The sequence below is a fragment of the Spermophilus citellus genome (assembly GCF_964194105.1).
Source record: "Spermophilus citellus genome assembly, chromosome: 10".
NCBI lineage: Eukaryota > Metazoa > Chordata > Mammalia > Rodentia > Sciuridae > Spermophilus > Spermophilus citellus.
The window spans coordinates 54533374-54548108 of NC_138197.1; the positions used below are offsets into that span (position 1 = coordinate 54533374).

The following is a 14735-nucleotide window of genomic DNA, read 5'->3' on the forward strand; positions in this document are numbered from 1 at the left end:
GTGTCCTACATTTTCAGCATGACAAGTCTATATATAAAATTATTTTTAGTATCATGGTTGGACTTACTGTGCTTTATGAAACCTAAAGATAAATGTCTAAATTACGATTAACCCTCAGCCATTTTCTATTAAATTATATCCTCTCTTCTCCATAATTATTCGGTGCCAGGGATTGAACCCAGTAGTTGCTTAGGGCCTAAGATGCTAAGGCTGGCCTTTATCTTGAAATCCTCCTGCCTCAGCCTCCCAAGCCACTGGGATTTACAGGTGTATACCACTGTGCCCAGAATAAGGATTTGCCTCCTTTTTAAAACATTTTTTTTTTTTTTTTTGGTACTGGGGATTGAACCCAGGAGTGTTTTTCCACTGAGTAAATCCTCTGACCTTTTTAAAATTTTTATCTTGATACAGGATCTCCATAAGTTGCTTAAATCCTCACTAAATTGCTGAGGCTGGCCTCAAACTTGTTAATCTCCTGCCTCAGCCTCCTGAGTCACTTGCATTATAGGTGTGTTCCACCACATCTGGCTTATTCATGCTCTTTATAAAGCTCAAATTGGATATATACTGTATCTTTCAGTTCATCTTTTCTATGCCTCACTTTCATTTGGATAACCATTTCAGAACTTGTAGTTTCCTATATCTAATTTGATCGGGTAGACAATACTTCTATTGAGTTTTAAATTTCATTATATTATTTTATACTTCTTTATTGGTTCCTTTCAAATCCTTCCTTCCACCTAATTGTTTTTTGTTCTTCATAATTTTGGTATACTTTTGCCTCTTTAAGTAAGACATGCTTGTTTTGTATGCTCCACCTCATTTTGACATCTGTAATTTTTGAAGGTCTGATTCTGGTGGTTAGTTTTTCTAACTTCATCTTTGGCTGATTTCTCTGATATTTGTGTGTTCATATTCATTAAAACTTTATACTGAAACTAGAATTTGAGGCTCATGTTTTCAGAGAAAATTTACTGTTGCTTCTGCCAGAAAACCCCATTTAACTCACCTGGAACCATTTTAAATTAAAATCTTGGCTTGGAGGGCCTGAGCCACACAGGTAATGTCAATTTCAGCCCTGAAGCTGAATAAGGGTTGGTTCATGATTGTAGATTCCTAGAACTCTATGTTTAGGGCCAAGGTTCAAACAAGTAAGATTCCACTTTCTGTGGCATATTTTTCTCAATCCACCAAAGCATCACCTTTCAGAATGTCCCAGGTTCTTTGCAGCTACATTCATGGCCAGGTAAACCCCTAGGATCTTAAAGATCAATTAGATGCCTAAGAACAGAAGCTTGCTTCAATGACTGGCTACTCCTCTAGATTTGTTTTCATTCATTTTGGCCACAACCCTGCCTTTTCTTGCATTAAAAATAGCAAGGGTTTTAGTATTTAATTCAGAAGGCTTAATATTTGTGCTAATAGTGTGTTACATATTTAGTACCAAAAGTACCAAAATCCTTGGTTAGAACTGATATCAAGTACAGCTTATTCAAAGATACTGCAATACTTAGAATGCTACTGAGAAGCTGAGCATACATATCTTGTGGCTGGGATTCAGATTGTACAGTAGTTTATTTTTTCATAGGCACTAGACTGAATAAAACTTTTAAAAGAGAACAAAGCTTACTTCTATTACTATTCTATTACTAGACGTATTTACAAAAATTGAACTTGTACTTAAGTTTTCCCCATTGTATTTTTGATAGTTAAAAACCTTTAAATACTTACCAAACTTGACTTTGTGTTTTAGATATAGCAGTGCAATATCAAAACTCATATATCCAAGCCTGTTGAATTCAGGGTGAATAACAATTTTTAAGACTGGAATATTCTGCTCTTGCTTTTCTTTCTGAAGTAGGTTGTACTCCCCAGCCGTCACAGTTAGATTCTTCAGTTGCTTCCTAAAACCAGAGAAAAATGTTTCAATAATCATTTTCCCCTGGGTTTCATATGATTAAATGAAAAGGGATTATTAAGGCTTTAAGCATTTCTGAGTCTTGAAAGAAGGCACTTATTTATTATTGGTTACTACTGTCATACATTCCTAATTTTTGGATCTATTAAACGTAAGTGGTTTTCAGTCATGGAGTGTTTGCATTCTTGTGAACACTTTCATTTACTGTCATCAATTCTGATTATTTAAAAGTTTTCTACTTTTCTTCATTTGTAGACAAGCCAGTCTATACATGCTTGCACTGTTTTTAATAATATATCAAAGTGGCTTCCCAGCACTGCCTCTTTTTCCTATTTGTATCTTCTTTTAACCAAGTATTTATTATTTCTGCAGTAGTTTTCACTCCTAATGATTTAAACCTAGGTTATTGAAACTTTGGAACATCCATTTAACATTTGATGTTAACAATTAACCACCACCCTTAGCCAACCACTAAATCCACAAATCTAAATCATAGATGTTTGAGATCTTTGAGGGCATCTCTGTGTAGCAGAGCAGAAAGCACAGGACATCTTGAAGCAGAGACAAGTTTCTAGGAATGAGGACGATCAGAGGTTGAGTAGAAATATGGCAGAGTGAAGAAGGGGACCGAGGTGTATCAACCCTACATGATACATGAGCATCTCATTTCCCAGTACTGTAGCCATGAATCAGGGTTTGACAAGTATCAGAAATCACAACTTACCCATCAAGACTACTCAGGCAGTGTGCTGCCGTGACAACCCTATCATCTTCAATCAAACTTCCTCCACAGATGTGGCGCTCACCCAATTTTAGGGAGACCTGCCCAAGGAGAAAGTTAGGAACATAATATATATCTCCCCATTGATGCCATCTCCTTTTGAAACATTTGAAATTAATTCTTCTAATCTGATGTGATATTCTTAAAATACCAATATAAATTGGATAGTAGGATATACATTCCCATGAAGTAAACTTATTGGTGGAGAGGTAGAAAGGTGTCAGGAGAAGAACAACACATTCACCTGGGGTCTTGATACTTGAAACAAAAGAAATATTTCACCATTTTCTCATTAAAAAAAAAAAAACAAACAACAACAAAACAAGTCTTTGTTATTCTGACCTGCCAGGGTTGTCCACCAACTGTTGAATTTCTCCAACTAATTCTGGAGAAGAACCTGGATTCCACAGTAGGCTCCTCACTCTTCCAATCAGCTGCACGAATTCCATACTTGAGTCCTGTGTACAAGGACATAGAGATATATTCTGGACTCACCCAGAGTGCCTTGTTTAAGGGTTCCCTTTCTCGAAATTGCACGGCCAGATTTTCCTGCCCTGGCTATCATTCCCATGGCACTCAGCTGCAGGCATTCCCTTTCTCAGTTATGTTCACAGCCATCTCTGCTCCACTAGGTCTTGCCTCAGGACTTCTCTGCTTGCCCTTTCAGCCCAAACTGCCTTTACAGGAGGAGGCGGGGCAGGAAAGAACCTGCTTTGCTTTTGGTGAATGGCTGGTGCTCACTCTGGGAGGACGCGCACATCATAGATGCAGGTTTTATTAAAGTTGCTGGGGAACAACATAGGCCACTCCTGAAGAGAGAAACGGGGCTTTCCAGTACTCTCACCTGATTGTGTTTCCTTGGAGGAGGAGACTCCGTAGCACAAATGTGGTTAGCAGAACTCTAGAATCCAAAGCATTTCAAAAAGGAAACCCGCCCAGGCCTGCCTTTGGGAATATCTGGGCCTTCCCTTACCTGCTTTCTTCCCAGGAATAACCACAACACTGGGAAATACTAGAGAAAGGAGTGGTGAAGTGGTCCCCACCCAGACGCCCTGGTGTCTGCGTCTAGGGGTCCTGCTCACCCAGGCTTTGGCAGAGGCCAATGGCAAGTAACAGCAGCAAACCAGCCCTGGCCAGCGTCCCCATGCTTGCTGGGGATCTCATGAGTTCTCCTCTCAGGCTGGGAAAACAGAGGGAGGAATGTGGGCTCTGCTGCTTTTTATTCCCAACCATCCCACCAATGGGCTGCACCTGCCATGGTCCCTGGCCTTGCAGGTGTTCTTTGTGATCATTCCATCCTGAGCTGCTGCCACTCTCTGGCCACTCGGTTTCTGTGCATCTCCCACACCCCCCTGGTCCTAGAGATAGGCATGATGTGTCTCAATGGCAGGAGGGCCTCTCACATATTTGCAGAGGTCACTACCAACTGGACTGAGGAAGAAGGTGATTATTAGCTGGAGCATTCTGACGAATTCTGTCCCAGAACAGAGAATGTAGGCCAAGCCTGGTTTGTGTGTGTGTGTGTGTGTGTGTGTGTTTAAAAATGAGCCTTGGTCACCTTAGGAGACACAGAGAGGCACACTTATGAAAGACAGTGGAAGACTATTGACTCTTAATCAGTGCTTCCCTTCTAAGAACCTTGGTGAAATTATTGACCTTCAAGAGTTTTCCACCGGATAGAAAAGGTGAAGTTTATGTTGCTATTGCTTTTCTTCTGGCAGTATTATTCATTATTAGCTTCAACAGAATGGGCCAAAGCTGTAGAATCCATCATTTAAGATAATAAAATTAATTCATTGGTGAGATTATCATGTCAGTATTTTTTTTTTCACAAATATTGTTTGATGATAAGCCTGAAGTTGGGAGAATAAAGCCAGAATTTGTAATGAACTTATGTTTTATGAGAAAATTAGGGCAAGACTAAGTGGACATTATGCATCAACTAGCCTGGACATCTACCCCCTACACTCAGTTGTCTCATTTCCACGTAAAACAGAAATAAAAGTTCCCTCAGATAGTGGGTAAACAAGGTGAGGGAGATAGGCATCAGATTGGAAAACAAAAGACTGTCAAGATAGTGACAGTGCAGATGCAGATACATGAGCAGTTGACATTTACCCAATGGGGACAATCACCCCTGTAACTGCAGAAAACAACTTTTGGTGAAAGGCCTAAAAAATGTGACTAGCTCCCAAAATTGAATTTAAAGTTCAAACTTTCTTGTCCCATGAACCAAAAAGGGATTTCTGTGATTTTTATCTTCCAAGTACCATATCATTTTGAAAAGCTCCAGTACTGTCCATTATTGTGGACTTTAGCCATCTGTGGCTATTTAATTACAGTTAAATCAAAGATTAAGTGCTGCATTTCAAATGCTCAATAGCCACCTGTACATGGTGGTTACCTATAGAACAATGAGATATCATTCCCATCATCATAGAAAAGTTCATTGGACTCTACTGTTCTCAAGAGTAGTGCCATTTTATTTTGATTGTTTCTTTTTTTTAAAAAAATATTTATTTTTGCATTACAATTCTTAATACACCATTATATCATAATTTATCATATCTCTGATTATATATAAGGTATGTTGACACCAAATTCACATCTTCATACATGTATTTTGTATAGTGATGAGGGTGATTATCAGTTTCTAATGGTCGCTTGGAGGACAGTTTGGGTAGATGACTCCTGAGTTTCAAGCATGGAAACCAGGGGTTATAGTATAGGGAGAGGGCTATACTATAACCCTGTAAGCTGTCTGTAAGCTACCAAGCTCTTCTGTGGAAATAAAGTATACTGAACCTACATGCCTGAGTACCGCCCATGAAACTTCGAGGTATGCTGGCTGCCTGACCAATGGCCCTTTTGGCTCTCATCCCTCACTTTTGCATTCCCTGAAGTCATCATGTTCATTCCAGGTACGCACTATTTTCCAATGAAAGCTCAGAGCTCCAAATGAATTCAAAATCCTCTTTTCTGCAAGAGATCAAGTGAAAATCATCAAAAAGTCTTTAGTACATGAAAAGGAAAAGGGGTGGGGGAGAAGGGCAGGTGTGTTGTGCAAGAACAGCTGGGCCCAGTGTTCAAGTTGCTGATCATCCTGTGGGTAGCCTCCCTTGAGGCTCACAGACCCTGTCCCTTGCACTCTTTTGCACACGGAGCACACAGCTTTAGATGTTCCTTGGTTTCTTTCACACCTGGGAAATCTCCATGCAGCTGGGCAGTCTCATCTTGCTACAGCATAGCTCTCTTTGTTTCCAGAGTTCAAAATCTGTAGTCTTGAGTGAGACCTGGTCCTTTTATGGTAGATACATCCCTTATAGAGTTACAAAATAGTACCCTTTCTTTAAGTGGAAAAAGAGCCACTTGGTAAGAAATATATCCATACAGAGTGGCCAGGTCATTACACTGAAATTTGCTAAAGTGATGATGGTTTGGGCATCAGTTACTTGTGGTCATGTTGAAGCATTTAAATGGAAGAATTGTTGTCTTTTAAAAATAACTTTAGTATGCAAAAGAGTTCAAGGAGGGAGTGGATTGGACTACCCCAGAATGGATTTGACTTATAGGAACTCTGCCTTTAATTTGGGCATAATCACTAGGGTAGGACAAGAGTGAGTTACTGTTCAAAAAGTTTGTGAAGGAAAGAAATACAGCAGCAGCTGGAGATGAAATGGATGGAAAAACTGAAGGATTTTTTTTTCAAATAGTTTTAAAAGTGATTACCAGGTTTTTTTTTTGTGCTAGGGATTAAACTCAGGGATTATCCTCCCAGCTCCATGTATATGTATTAAGATAGAATTGACAAGAACCAGAAAAAGGAGGAAAGATGATAGAGAGGTTAAGGGATACAGTAGCATTCCACAAGAAGCAAAATTCAGAGCCAAGGGAGAGGAAAAGATACAAGAGGGTGCAGGTTAATTTGTGGATGGAGTGCAGGATATTGAGGAAACACCAGCTTTCTAACTTTCATTTACTCTGTAAAGAGGTGAGTTTTTCACTAAGCAAGATGAGGGGAGGAGATCTGGAATGGCTCAGTACTGAAAGAGTCAGTATGGTGTATGGGACAAGAGCAGACAAGAGGTACACAGGACAATGTAATAATACAACGAGCAAATGAATGAATGAGGAAAGGAATGAAGACTTTTTTTATTTCGAAAACACATATGTGCTGGTGATAAGGATATCAATGGGAATTAATCACGGAATACTTGAGAGATTGAAGCCAGACATAATTATTTTCATCATATTTTATACAAAATAGACATTTACATATATTTTACTTTGGAAAAACCTAGGCAAAGTATACATATCAGATTTGGAAGGTGAAATACTTTATGGGAGATATAATTCTAACTGGTACAGCAAAAGCAACGAAAAGGTACATTTATATACAAACGATCAAAATAGGAACTAAATGCATATGAGCAAAGAACATGATGTAATTCATTTCCTCCTGACCAAAGGAGGGATCCATATGAGTCACCACAAATCCAATAATTTCCATATTATTGAACCAAGTCATGTCTTCTAAACATATTCCACTTCCTTAGGAGAAAGTTTTATCTCTTTTCCCCCTCTGAAAGTAAAAATCAAAATCACTATAAGAATTTTTAAGTGCAGACTGCAAAAGAAGAGTAATTACCTCTGTCATGTTAAAGCACTTAGGAAATTTAGTCACTTTTTGGGTTCTTTGTCTGTATTTCGATGCAGTGATCATCATTATCTTAAGATTCATTAAAAAAAAGGCAACATCCATTGGTCTTCTAGTCAGGTGCATAGTGCTTTTCAAATCAATTCAAGAGTACCATTCAGAGGCTCATAGAGCTTACTGGAATCATGAGACTGACCAGTCCTCCATGAGCGATAATTTGACTGGGACAGTGGCTAACATGCCCTAGGTGAGGTGGTTCCTTGATGGCAAAGCTATGACTAGAATTCAGATGTCTTGAAGTTTGGACTAGTGCAAACCTCCTACAGATCAGCAAGATAAGAAATCCCCAAAGGACATTGCATACATTGGAAATACCAGACGTGATACAAATACACACCATGTGCACTATTGACAATGTGAAGAAACCCCTGTATTTCTGGATATAGACATCACCAGGGGCAACTGGTGGTCTAAACTTACAAACTGATAATGAGCATGTATTATATGGGTGCTGATTTTATGAGGTGCATATCCAGTTTTCTTTCCCCCAGAAGTTTTTAGTTGAAAGGATGCTTGGTGATAAAAATGGAACATTTTAATACGAACCATTTGATTTCTATAAATATCAATTCTGTTGTGCTGCTTTGATTGATATTAAACCATGCTTTTGATTGTAGCTATTTTCTCTCTTTAGAGCAAAGAGCTCATAAAAACAAAAATACTAGATGGCAGGGTGGTGCACACCTGTAATCCCAGCTACTCAGAAAGCTAAGGTAAGTTTGAGGCCAGCCTAGGTAACTTAGCAAGACCCTGTTGCAAAATTTAAACAAACAAACAAACAAACAAACAAACAAACAAACAAACCAAAAAGGATTGGGGATGTGGCTTAGTGATGAAACACTTGCCTTCCATGCACATGGTCCTGGGTTCAATCCTCAGTCTCAGTACTGAAAATAAAATGCTAAAAGATGCCATTTAGAAAAGTTTTGCTGTATTTGGGAGATACCATCATATAATCAAATAAAAATAATTTGGAGATCAGGAAATAAAATACACCACAAATTACTTCTAGCTGTATTTGCTTTGAATGCCATTTCTAACATCCTATAAACTTAATTATTCTAAGGTTGAATCCACCATGAAGTCAAAGTTTTTATGTATTTTTAAAAAATTGATTCTAATAAGTACATTGAGAATTGATTAACAAAGGTTTCCATGTATGGGCCAGACAGAATCATGTAGGCCTAAACTCTAAGACACTCTATACCACCTCTGAGTTATATAATATCATGTTTATATACTGGGCATCTTATCTGGTGCTTTCAAATGGCAAGGCAACACATCTCCATCTGAGAACACAAATTCTGTAAGCATAAGGCCAAATTACAGTCCAGTTGCCACAAGTGCAAAACTATCCCACCCTGACACTTGCTTGTTAATCTTGGAATGAGATGTCCTTAACCAACCATTGTGCCATAAATTACTCTTTAGAATTCTTTGCTTTTTTTAAGTCTAGTAGTTAAAAAGTAAAAATTTTTAAAGATTATATATGTTTTGAAAAAATCATAAACTCCCATTAAAGTTATCAGGCCTGCAATGTCTGTAGCCTCACTGCTGTTGGAATCATCACCCGATCAGCCAGATAGTAAGGGTTTTGAAAGGTTTTCAGTTGTTGCCTAAGGGAAGCCAGTGTTGAGAGCCACTGTGTGTGAGGTGACACATCTCACAATGAGCAGAGTGCAGCTCTGCATCTGAGGCACCTGAAATGTCTAATGGAGACCTTAAGAAATCACACACTTGCTTTTTATTCCTTCTCAAATTATAGTTCCTGTGAGTCAGATTGTATGGGATGGTTTGTATTTTCTCATTTGGTCAGGCTGACAAGTAGCTGCACAAATACTGCAAAATTTGGCATCAGATGAGGTACCACCTATAGTAAATTTCACAAGCTTATGCTAAGGGTTGTGAAGTATTATAGGGAGTTGGAATTTACATAATGGTAATCCTCCTCGTTTTGTAATAGGCTTCAAAATAAATAAACCCCAAAGACTCTATCTCAGGATTCCCTAAAATTTGATTTTTTCCAAGGTATTTGCATCTTTGGTTTTAAGCACCTATGTTACATCATATTTTATGAATGTTATTAATAAATAAAAAATGCTTGAATCATTTTCAAAATCTTGAATAATTCATAAGGTTAAAATAAACTACTTAAGCCATTCTCACCTCATTCTTCTCTGTCAAAGGGCATGTTAAAGAATTGCCATTTGTGTGGATTTTGAAGATGAGAAGAACTGGTTCTAGGGAGAACTGAAGAACAGGTCAGAAAGACTCAGCCTAGAGGAGGGAATGTGCATGGAGAATTCTTAATGTAGCCGAGAAAAGAGTAACAAATGGTGCTCAGAGTAACAAAGTCACAAAGGAAACTGAATATTAGATCAAGTGTCCAGCCAGGCCAAAGCAACTCCTGTCTTGTCCTTCCTTCCTGCCCAGGACTTGCTGCCTAATTCTGGGATCTAGTGGAAAATGAAATCAAAGAGAATTCAACCAAGAGAGGATGCTTCTTAGTGTTGGACCCTTGAGACATCACGGACTGCACACTCATGAAGCCAGCTCTGCTCTCCACTTCAGAAAGGGCTCTCAATTCACAGGCCAAGCATGCCTTCATTAAGGGAAAACCAGAGCCATCTCCTTGACTAGCCAGGGCTCTCCACTGTTATTCTGATAAGGATGAATTCCACTTATTATTTCACATTATAGGGACCAAATGAAACGTTGCAAGATACACTTAACATCTTTGAAAAATAATGTGATTTAATTTCTTATAGGCACCACTTCAACTGAGAAAACTATTTCACTGGCTACATTTCAGTGAAGGATAAAAATATCTGACTGAATAAACAATGCTTACTTTCCCTCCCTACCCCTTTGAACAGTACTTGGTTTTAATGTCCAAGGAGAGGCAGGTGTGTGCAGACAGATGAATCAGAGAATAAGAGAAAGAGGGACTGGGAGACAGAGAACATGAAAAGCAGCAGAGAAAATCTCCTGAAGGCCATGTGACTCTTTTCCCTCAGAAATTTTCAGACTTTAATTGCCTTTAAATTACCCCAACAAATGTGTACTCATACCTTTACTGGGCCTTTAAATAAGGCACGATTACTTCAAAATTTGGGGTACAATCTTTTCCATTAACTTTCTAAGCATGAGTTTTGGTTACACACTATCCTGAAAAGTTGTGGTAAAGTCCTAGATACTAGAGACTTCCTGTTTTCAATTTGGGGATGAAAAATTATGTTGCAATAAATTTAGTCATATGCTTTTTGGCCTAAGGACTACAGAATATTATATTGGGTTAGGGAGGAGAAAAACCTTTTTAAGATATTTTTAAAGATAAATTTATGACGTGTAACACTAAAAGACCATTAGAAACAGAAGGTTATAATGGTAATTTATACATTATCAGATTACTGATATGCACAAAAAGATACATGCTAATTTAAAATCTGTCATCATTTGCATTTATATCATCCTCCCCTTCATCCCCAAAGAAGTTTACTTCCACTTATTTAGACTTACCTTGACAAAAGAATAACATATGGGGGCAGTACTTCCAGATCTTGGGTGGTAAGTAGAAGGCTTTTTTACTGGCCTGAGAAGGTGAAATATATGCACCTCCAGGCTGCGATGTCTGTGTGGTACCTGGCTCAGCACATGACCAGTACTGCCTGGAGTGTTTTTGTTTTTAATGATGATGATCAAGTTAGAACCAGGTGTTCCAATTTCTTCATTTCCAAACTATATTACCACCCAAATATTGAAGGCTGAGCCCCAATTCTGTTAAATTGAGTAGGTGGATAATCAATACAATTTTTTTTGAGGGACTGTTTAACTACTTTGTAATTCAGATTCATATTTTTGTATGGTCAGTTTTGAAAGATGCTATTAAAACTTATGTACAGAGAAAAAAGTATATATGCATATATATTAAATATTTTATAAGTTATGAAATAAATAACACTAGAAATAAATGTCAAATTGTGAATTCACCTTTGCCTTCCTTTTAAATATAAATATATATATTTTTAAAATTTTAAGTTTAGACTTTCCCCTAGATTTTTTGAGTATTCTCCATGAAATCTTCAAAATTACAAGTATAAGACAAAGTTTGGGTTTCAGTCATTCATGTTTTAAGCACAGAATTCCCAATGAAGACTAGGAAGACAAATAAATAGTTATTTTTCCATCTAGTTAGAGTCTATGAAGATTTCTGTTATATATTGTAAATATTTTTCAATGGTTAAATATACTTTCCAAAAAAATAATAAATCTTAAGATGTCTGAACATTACAATAATAAAGTAGGACATTTCTCTCAGTTAATATCTTTAATATTTTCTATGTAGAATATACTATTTTTTTTCTCCACCAAAATAACAATATATTTGAAGGTGGGACGTTTGAGATTTTAAATGCACTTTTGAAATCTTGGAGTAGAAAGAACTACTACTCTAGTAATAAAATTAAAATAATTTTAAACATTTCCATAAAGAATTAGGGGCATCATTTTCCTTGATTTTCCTGTAGGGATAAAGATACCCATATACAATTCTAGAAGCTTCCCTTTTGATATATTAGGCAATGGAAAAACTTGCCTCAGAGTGGAATTGAATTTACTCCTCAAAATATCTCTGGTAATATCCTTAGGGGGATATTAGATAAAGCTCACTTAACAATAGCCCTTTTCCCCATATATTCTACAAGGTTCTACAAAAGCTATTACATACTCATTTCAGGGTCTGGAGAATTAACTGAGCTTCCACTTGGTAGACTTTTCCAAATGGCTTACACCAGAGGATTTATCCTCTTTGAAATAGCTCATCCCATGAAGAATGGATGCTCCGCCTTTATAGCATTTCAAGCCTCTGTAATTTCTGGGGACACGAATGTTTAAACTATGAAAGTGAATTAGATCTCCAGGTTGCAAAAGCACAGAAATGTATCAAGGGAAATCGGGAGTTAAACCAAACAAAAATCTGTAAAATGTGTAGCTGCTGTTTTCCTTTCCTCTCAGATCATCCTGCCTGGCTTGCTGAGTTTGTCTTTTTCCTCATGGAAACGCAAGTCGTTCAGCACAGGGCTACTAGCAGACACCCCAAGGTCTGCCACCCCAAACTCAAGAGTCTTGGGAGGAATGCATGGCTGGTTGTGCCCCCTCGGATGTAAAAGCAAGGTTCCCATCACTTGTCCTCTTCCAGGGGCACCAGCATTGTCCCATGAGATGGGTTTAACAGTGCTACGTTTGATCCTTTTCTCGAACTTCCTGTAATCGTTTTTCTAGGCGATCCAATTTGGCGAGATTTTCCTTCAGCAGTTTGCTGTCCGGAACCAGCTGTAAAGCTCTCTCATAATACGCTCTTGCAGACACATAGTTTCCCTGTGGGGAAAAAGAAAGAGAACAATTATCCTCCGTTCCATCAGAACACTTTTCCAGAGCATGAGGAGACAGAAAAACTGTCTGCCCAATTTAACATTTCCTTTTCATAAGGAAATCTTGTTGGCATGTGCCATTTTATTGTTATCTATTGGTGCTTTTGGAGAATCTATTTGTTTTGAGTACCCGACCAGCTGGAGAATGTGAAGGTAAGCATTATATCATAAGGTTAAATGGAAGAAAAAAAACTGATTTTCAGTTATATTAATGTAGGGCATGAGGCTATCATTTCATAGTGATCCCAAGGGGTTAGCCCTGTTCCTTTTTTTTAAAAAACTGGTTCTTTTTAGTCATACATGGCAGTAGAATTCACTTCAATATAATTATGCAAGCATGGAATATATCTATGGAACCAACTAGGTGCCCTGTTCCTTTATAAAATAAAATGGAGCCATGGTTAGGAAAGAGAGAGAGAGGAAGAGGGTGGGGTGTTTTGGAAACTGCAAGAATAATGATTAAATGGTTTACTTAATGACTGTATCTTCTTAGTGGTAGAAGTCATTCTAATTTTCAAATTGAAACATAAAAAGTGACTTTTGCCTAACATAGGCTTTACACCATGAAAATACTTGATGAAAATATGGGGTTAAATTTGTCTAGTACCCTAGGTGATGGTGATACTTAACCATTATATATTCAGTGTAGGAGGGAAGGTATGTTTCTCTGAACTGCTGAATAAACCTGTCCCCACCCTTCATTGGCATGCATCTGTTTTGTTTAGTGACTCCCCAGTTGGCAACCATATGTGCCTGGTCCCAGATGGTCTCTGGCAAATTAGTCACAGCCATTAGTTTTTTCTCCAGCCCTTTTCTATTACTACATGTATTGCCTCCCTTGTTTGCTTCACCCTTTCAGATCTGTGTCCTGCAAAATCCCAGAACTAGGAATGTTAGAGTTCTCTCCACTCTAAAAATACATTAATACCGGTGTTTTTACATGCTATACCTCATTCTCAGTTACAACGTCCATGTGGATGAACAGCCAAGCTCAGCAATCTAAATTTCCATCACAATTTAAAATTGTATCTCTTGGAGTAAAAGTAGTAGGTAGCAACTAGCAACTAATATTTATTGAAAGCTAATCATCTTCCAAATAAGCTGCTGTGTGTCAAAAGTTTAGCAGCTGCCTGATGTAGTGAACTCTCAATGTGATACCATCATTACTGTTATTAAATCTTGCCTGTTTCTCATAGTATTCACTTGTATATTCATGAAAGGGAGTGGAAATGACAGAACAAGAAATTGTACATGGAATCCAAGCTCTGGTATGTGCAATAAATTAAAGTGTTTCTGATTATTAACACTCACTCTGAAAAGAGGCTAAACAGATTGCTGACAAGTGGAATCTTAGATTTGCTACATTCAATTATTATGTTTTCAATTCAAGAATCTATCTTGTAAGGCTTTGATTTTTATCAAGCTTGGCACACATGTGCTGACAACCACACATTTGTGGCTATTAAAGTGTTCTCCAAATATGTTTTTATTGCAGTTGAGCTTGAAATTGTTCTTTCAGGAGGTTGCGCTGAACTTAGGTCTTATACCAGTGCTTTGGCATCTTCTCTGATCAGCAGGTTTCTCTGTCCTTTTGACAGAAACCTAGTTCATTTTCTCTCCCACAAATTGCTGTATTCTTGATTAAACTGGAAACTATATATTTTTTAAAAAATTATATCCTTAATTCAGTTTTTCCAATTCCATGCTAGGTAGGGAGTTTGAAATGTCCAGTTTCTAGAAAAGTGATAGCCACTAATTACCTGTGATTATTTGGATTTAATGACAATAAATTAAGAATTCAATTCCTCAGTTGCATCAGCCACATTTCACCTGCTCAATAGCCCCATGTGGCTGGTCACTATTTCCTTGGCCAATGCAGATATAGAACAC

At 37.7% G+C, this 14735-nt stretch overlaps 2 protein-coding genes across 4 annotated transcripts in view; both read right to left on the bottom strand.

Moving 5' to 3' along the window:
* OVCH1 (ovochymase 1) overlaps nt 1-3845 on the bottom strand; it is a gene marked incomplete at both ends in the record, with an annotated part of 55241 nt that extends 51396 nt beyond the window's left edge. The window contains 4 exon segments of the mRNA XM_081310810.1: nt 1732-1904; nt 2643-2740; nt 3042-3157; nt 3782-3845. Coding sequence (XP_081166936.1) covers nt 1732-1904; nt 2643-2740; nt 3042-3157; nt 3782-3845 — 451 coding nt within the window.
* A 6052-nt stretch (nt 3846-9897) lies between these two features.
* The window catches only part of TMTC1 (transmembrane O-mannosyltransferase targeting cadherins 1), a 260026-nt gene continuing 255188 nt past the window's right edge, over nt 9898-14735 (bottom strand). For all 3 annotated transcript variants that reach the window (XM_081310209.1, XM_081310208.1, XM_081310207.1), the window contains one exon: nt 9898-12792. In XM_081310209.1, the coding sequence (XP_081166335.1) occupies nt 12652-12792 (141 nt within the window). In that variant the 3' untranslated portion in view covers nt 9898-12651. The remainder of the gene's footprint in view (nt 12793-14735) is intronic.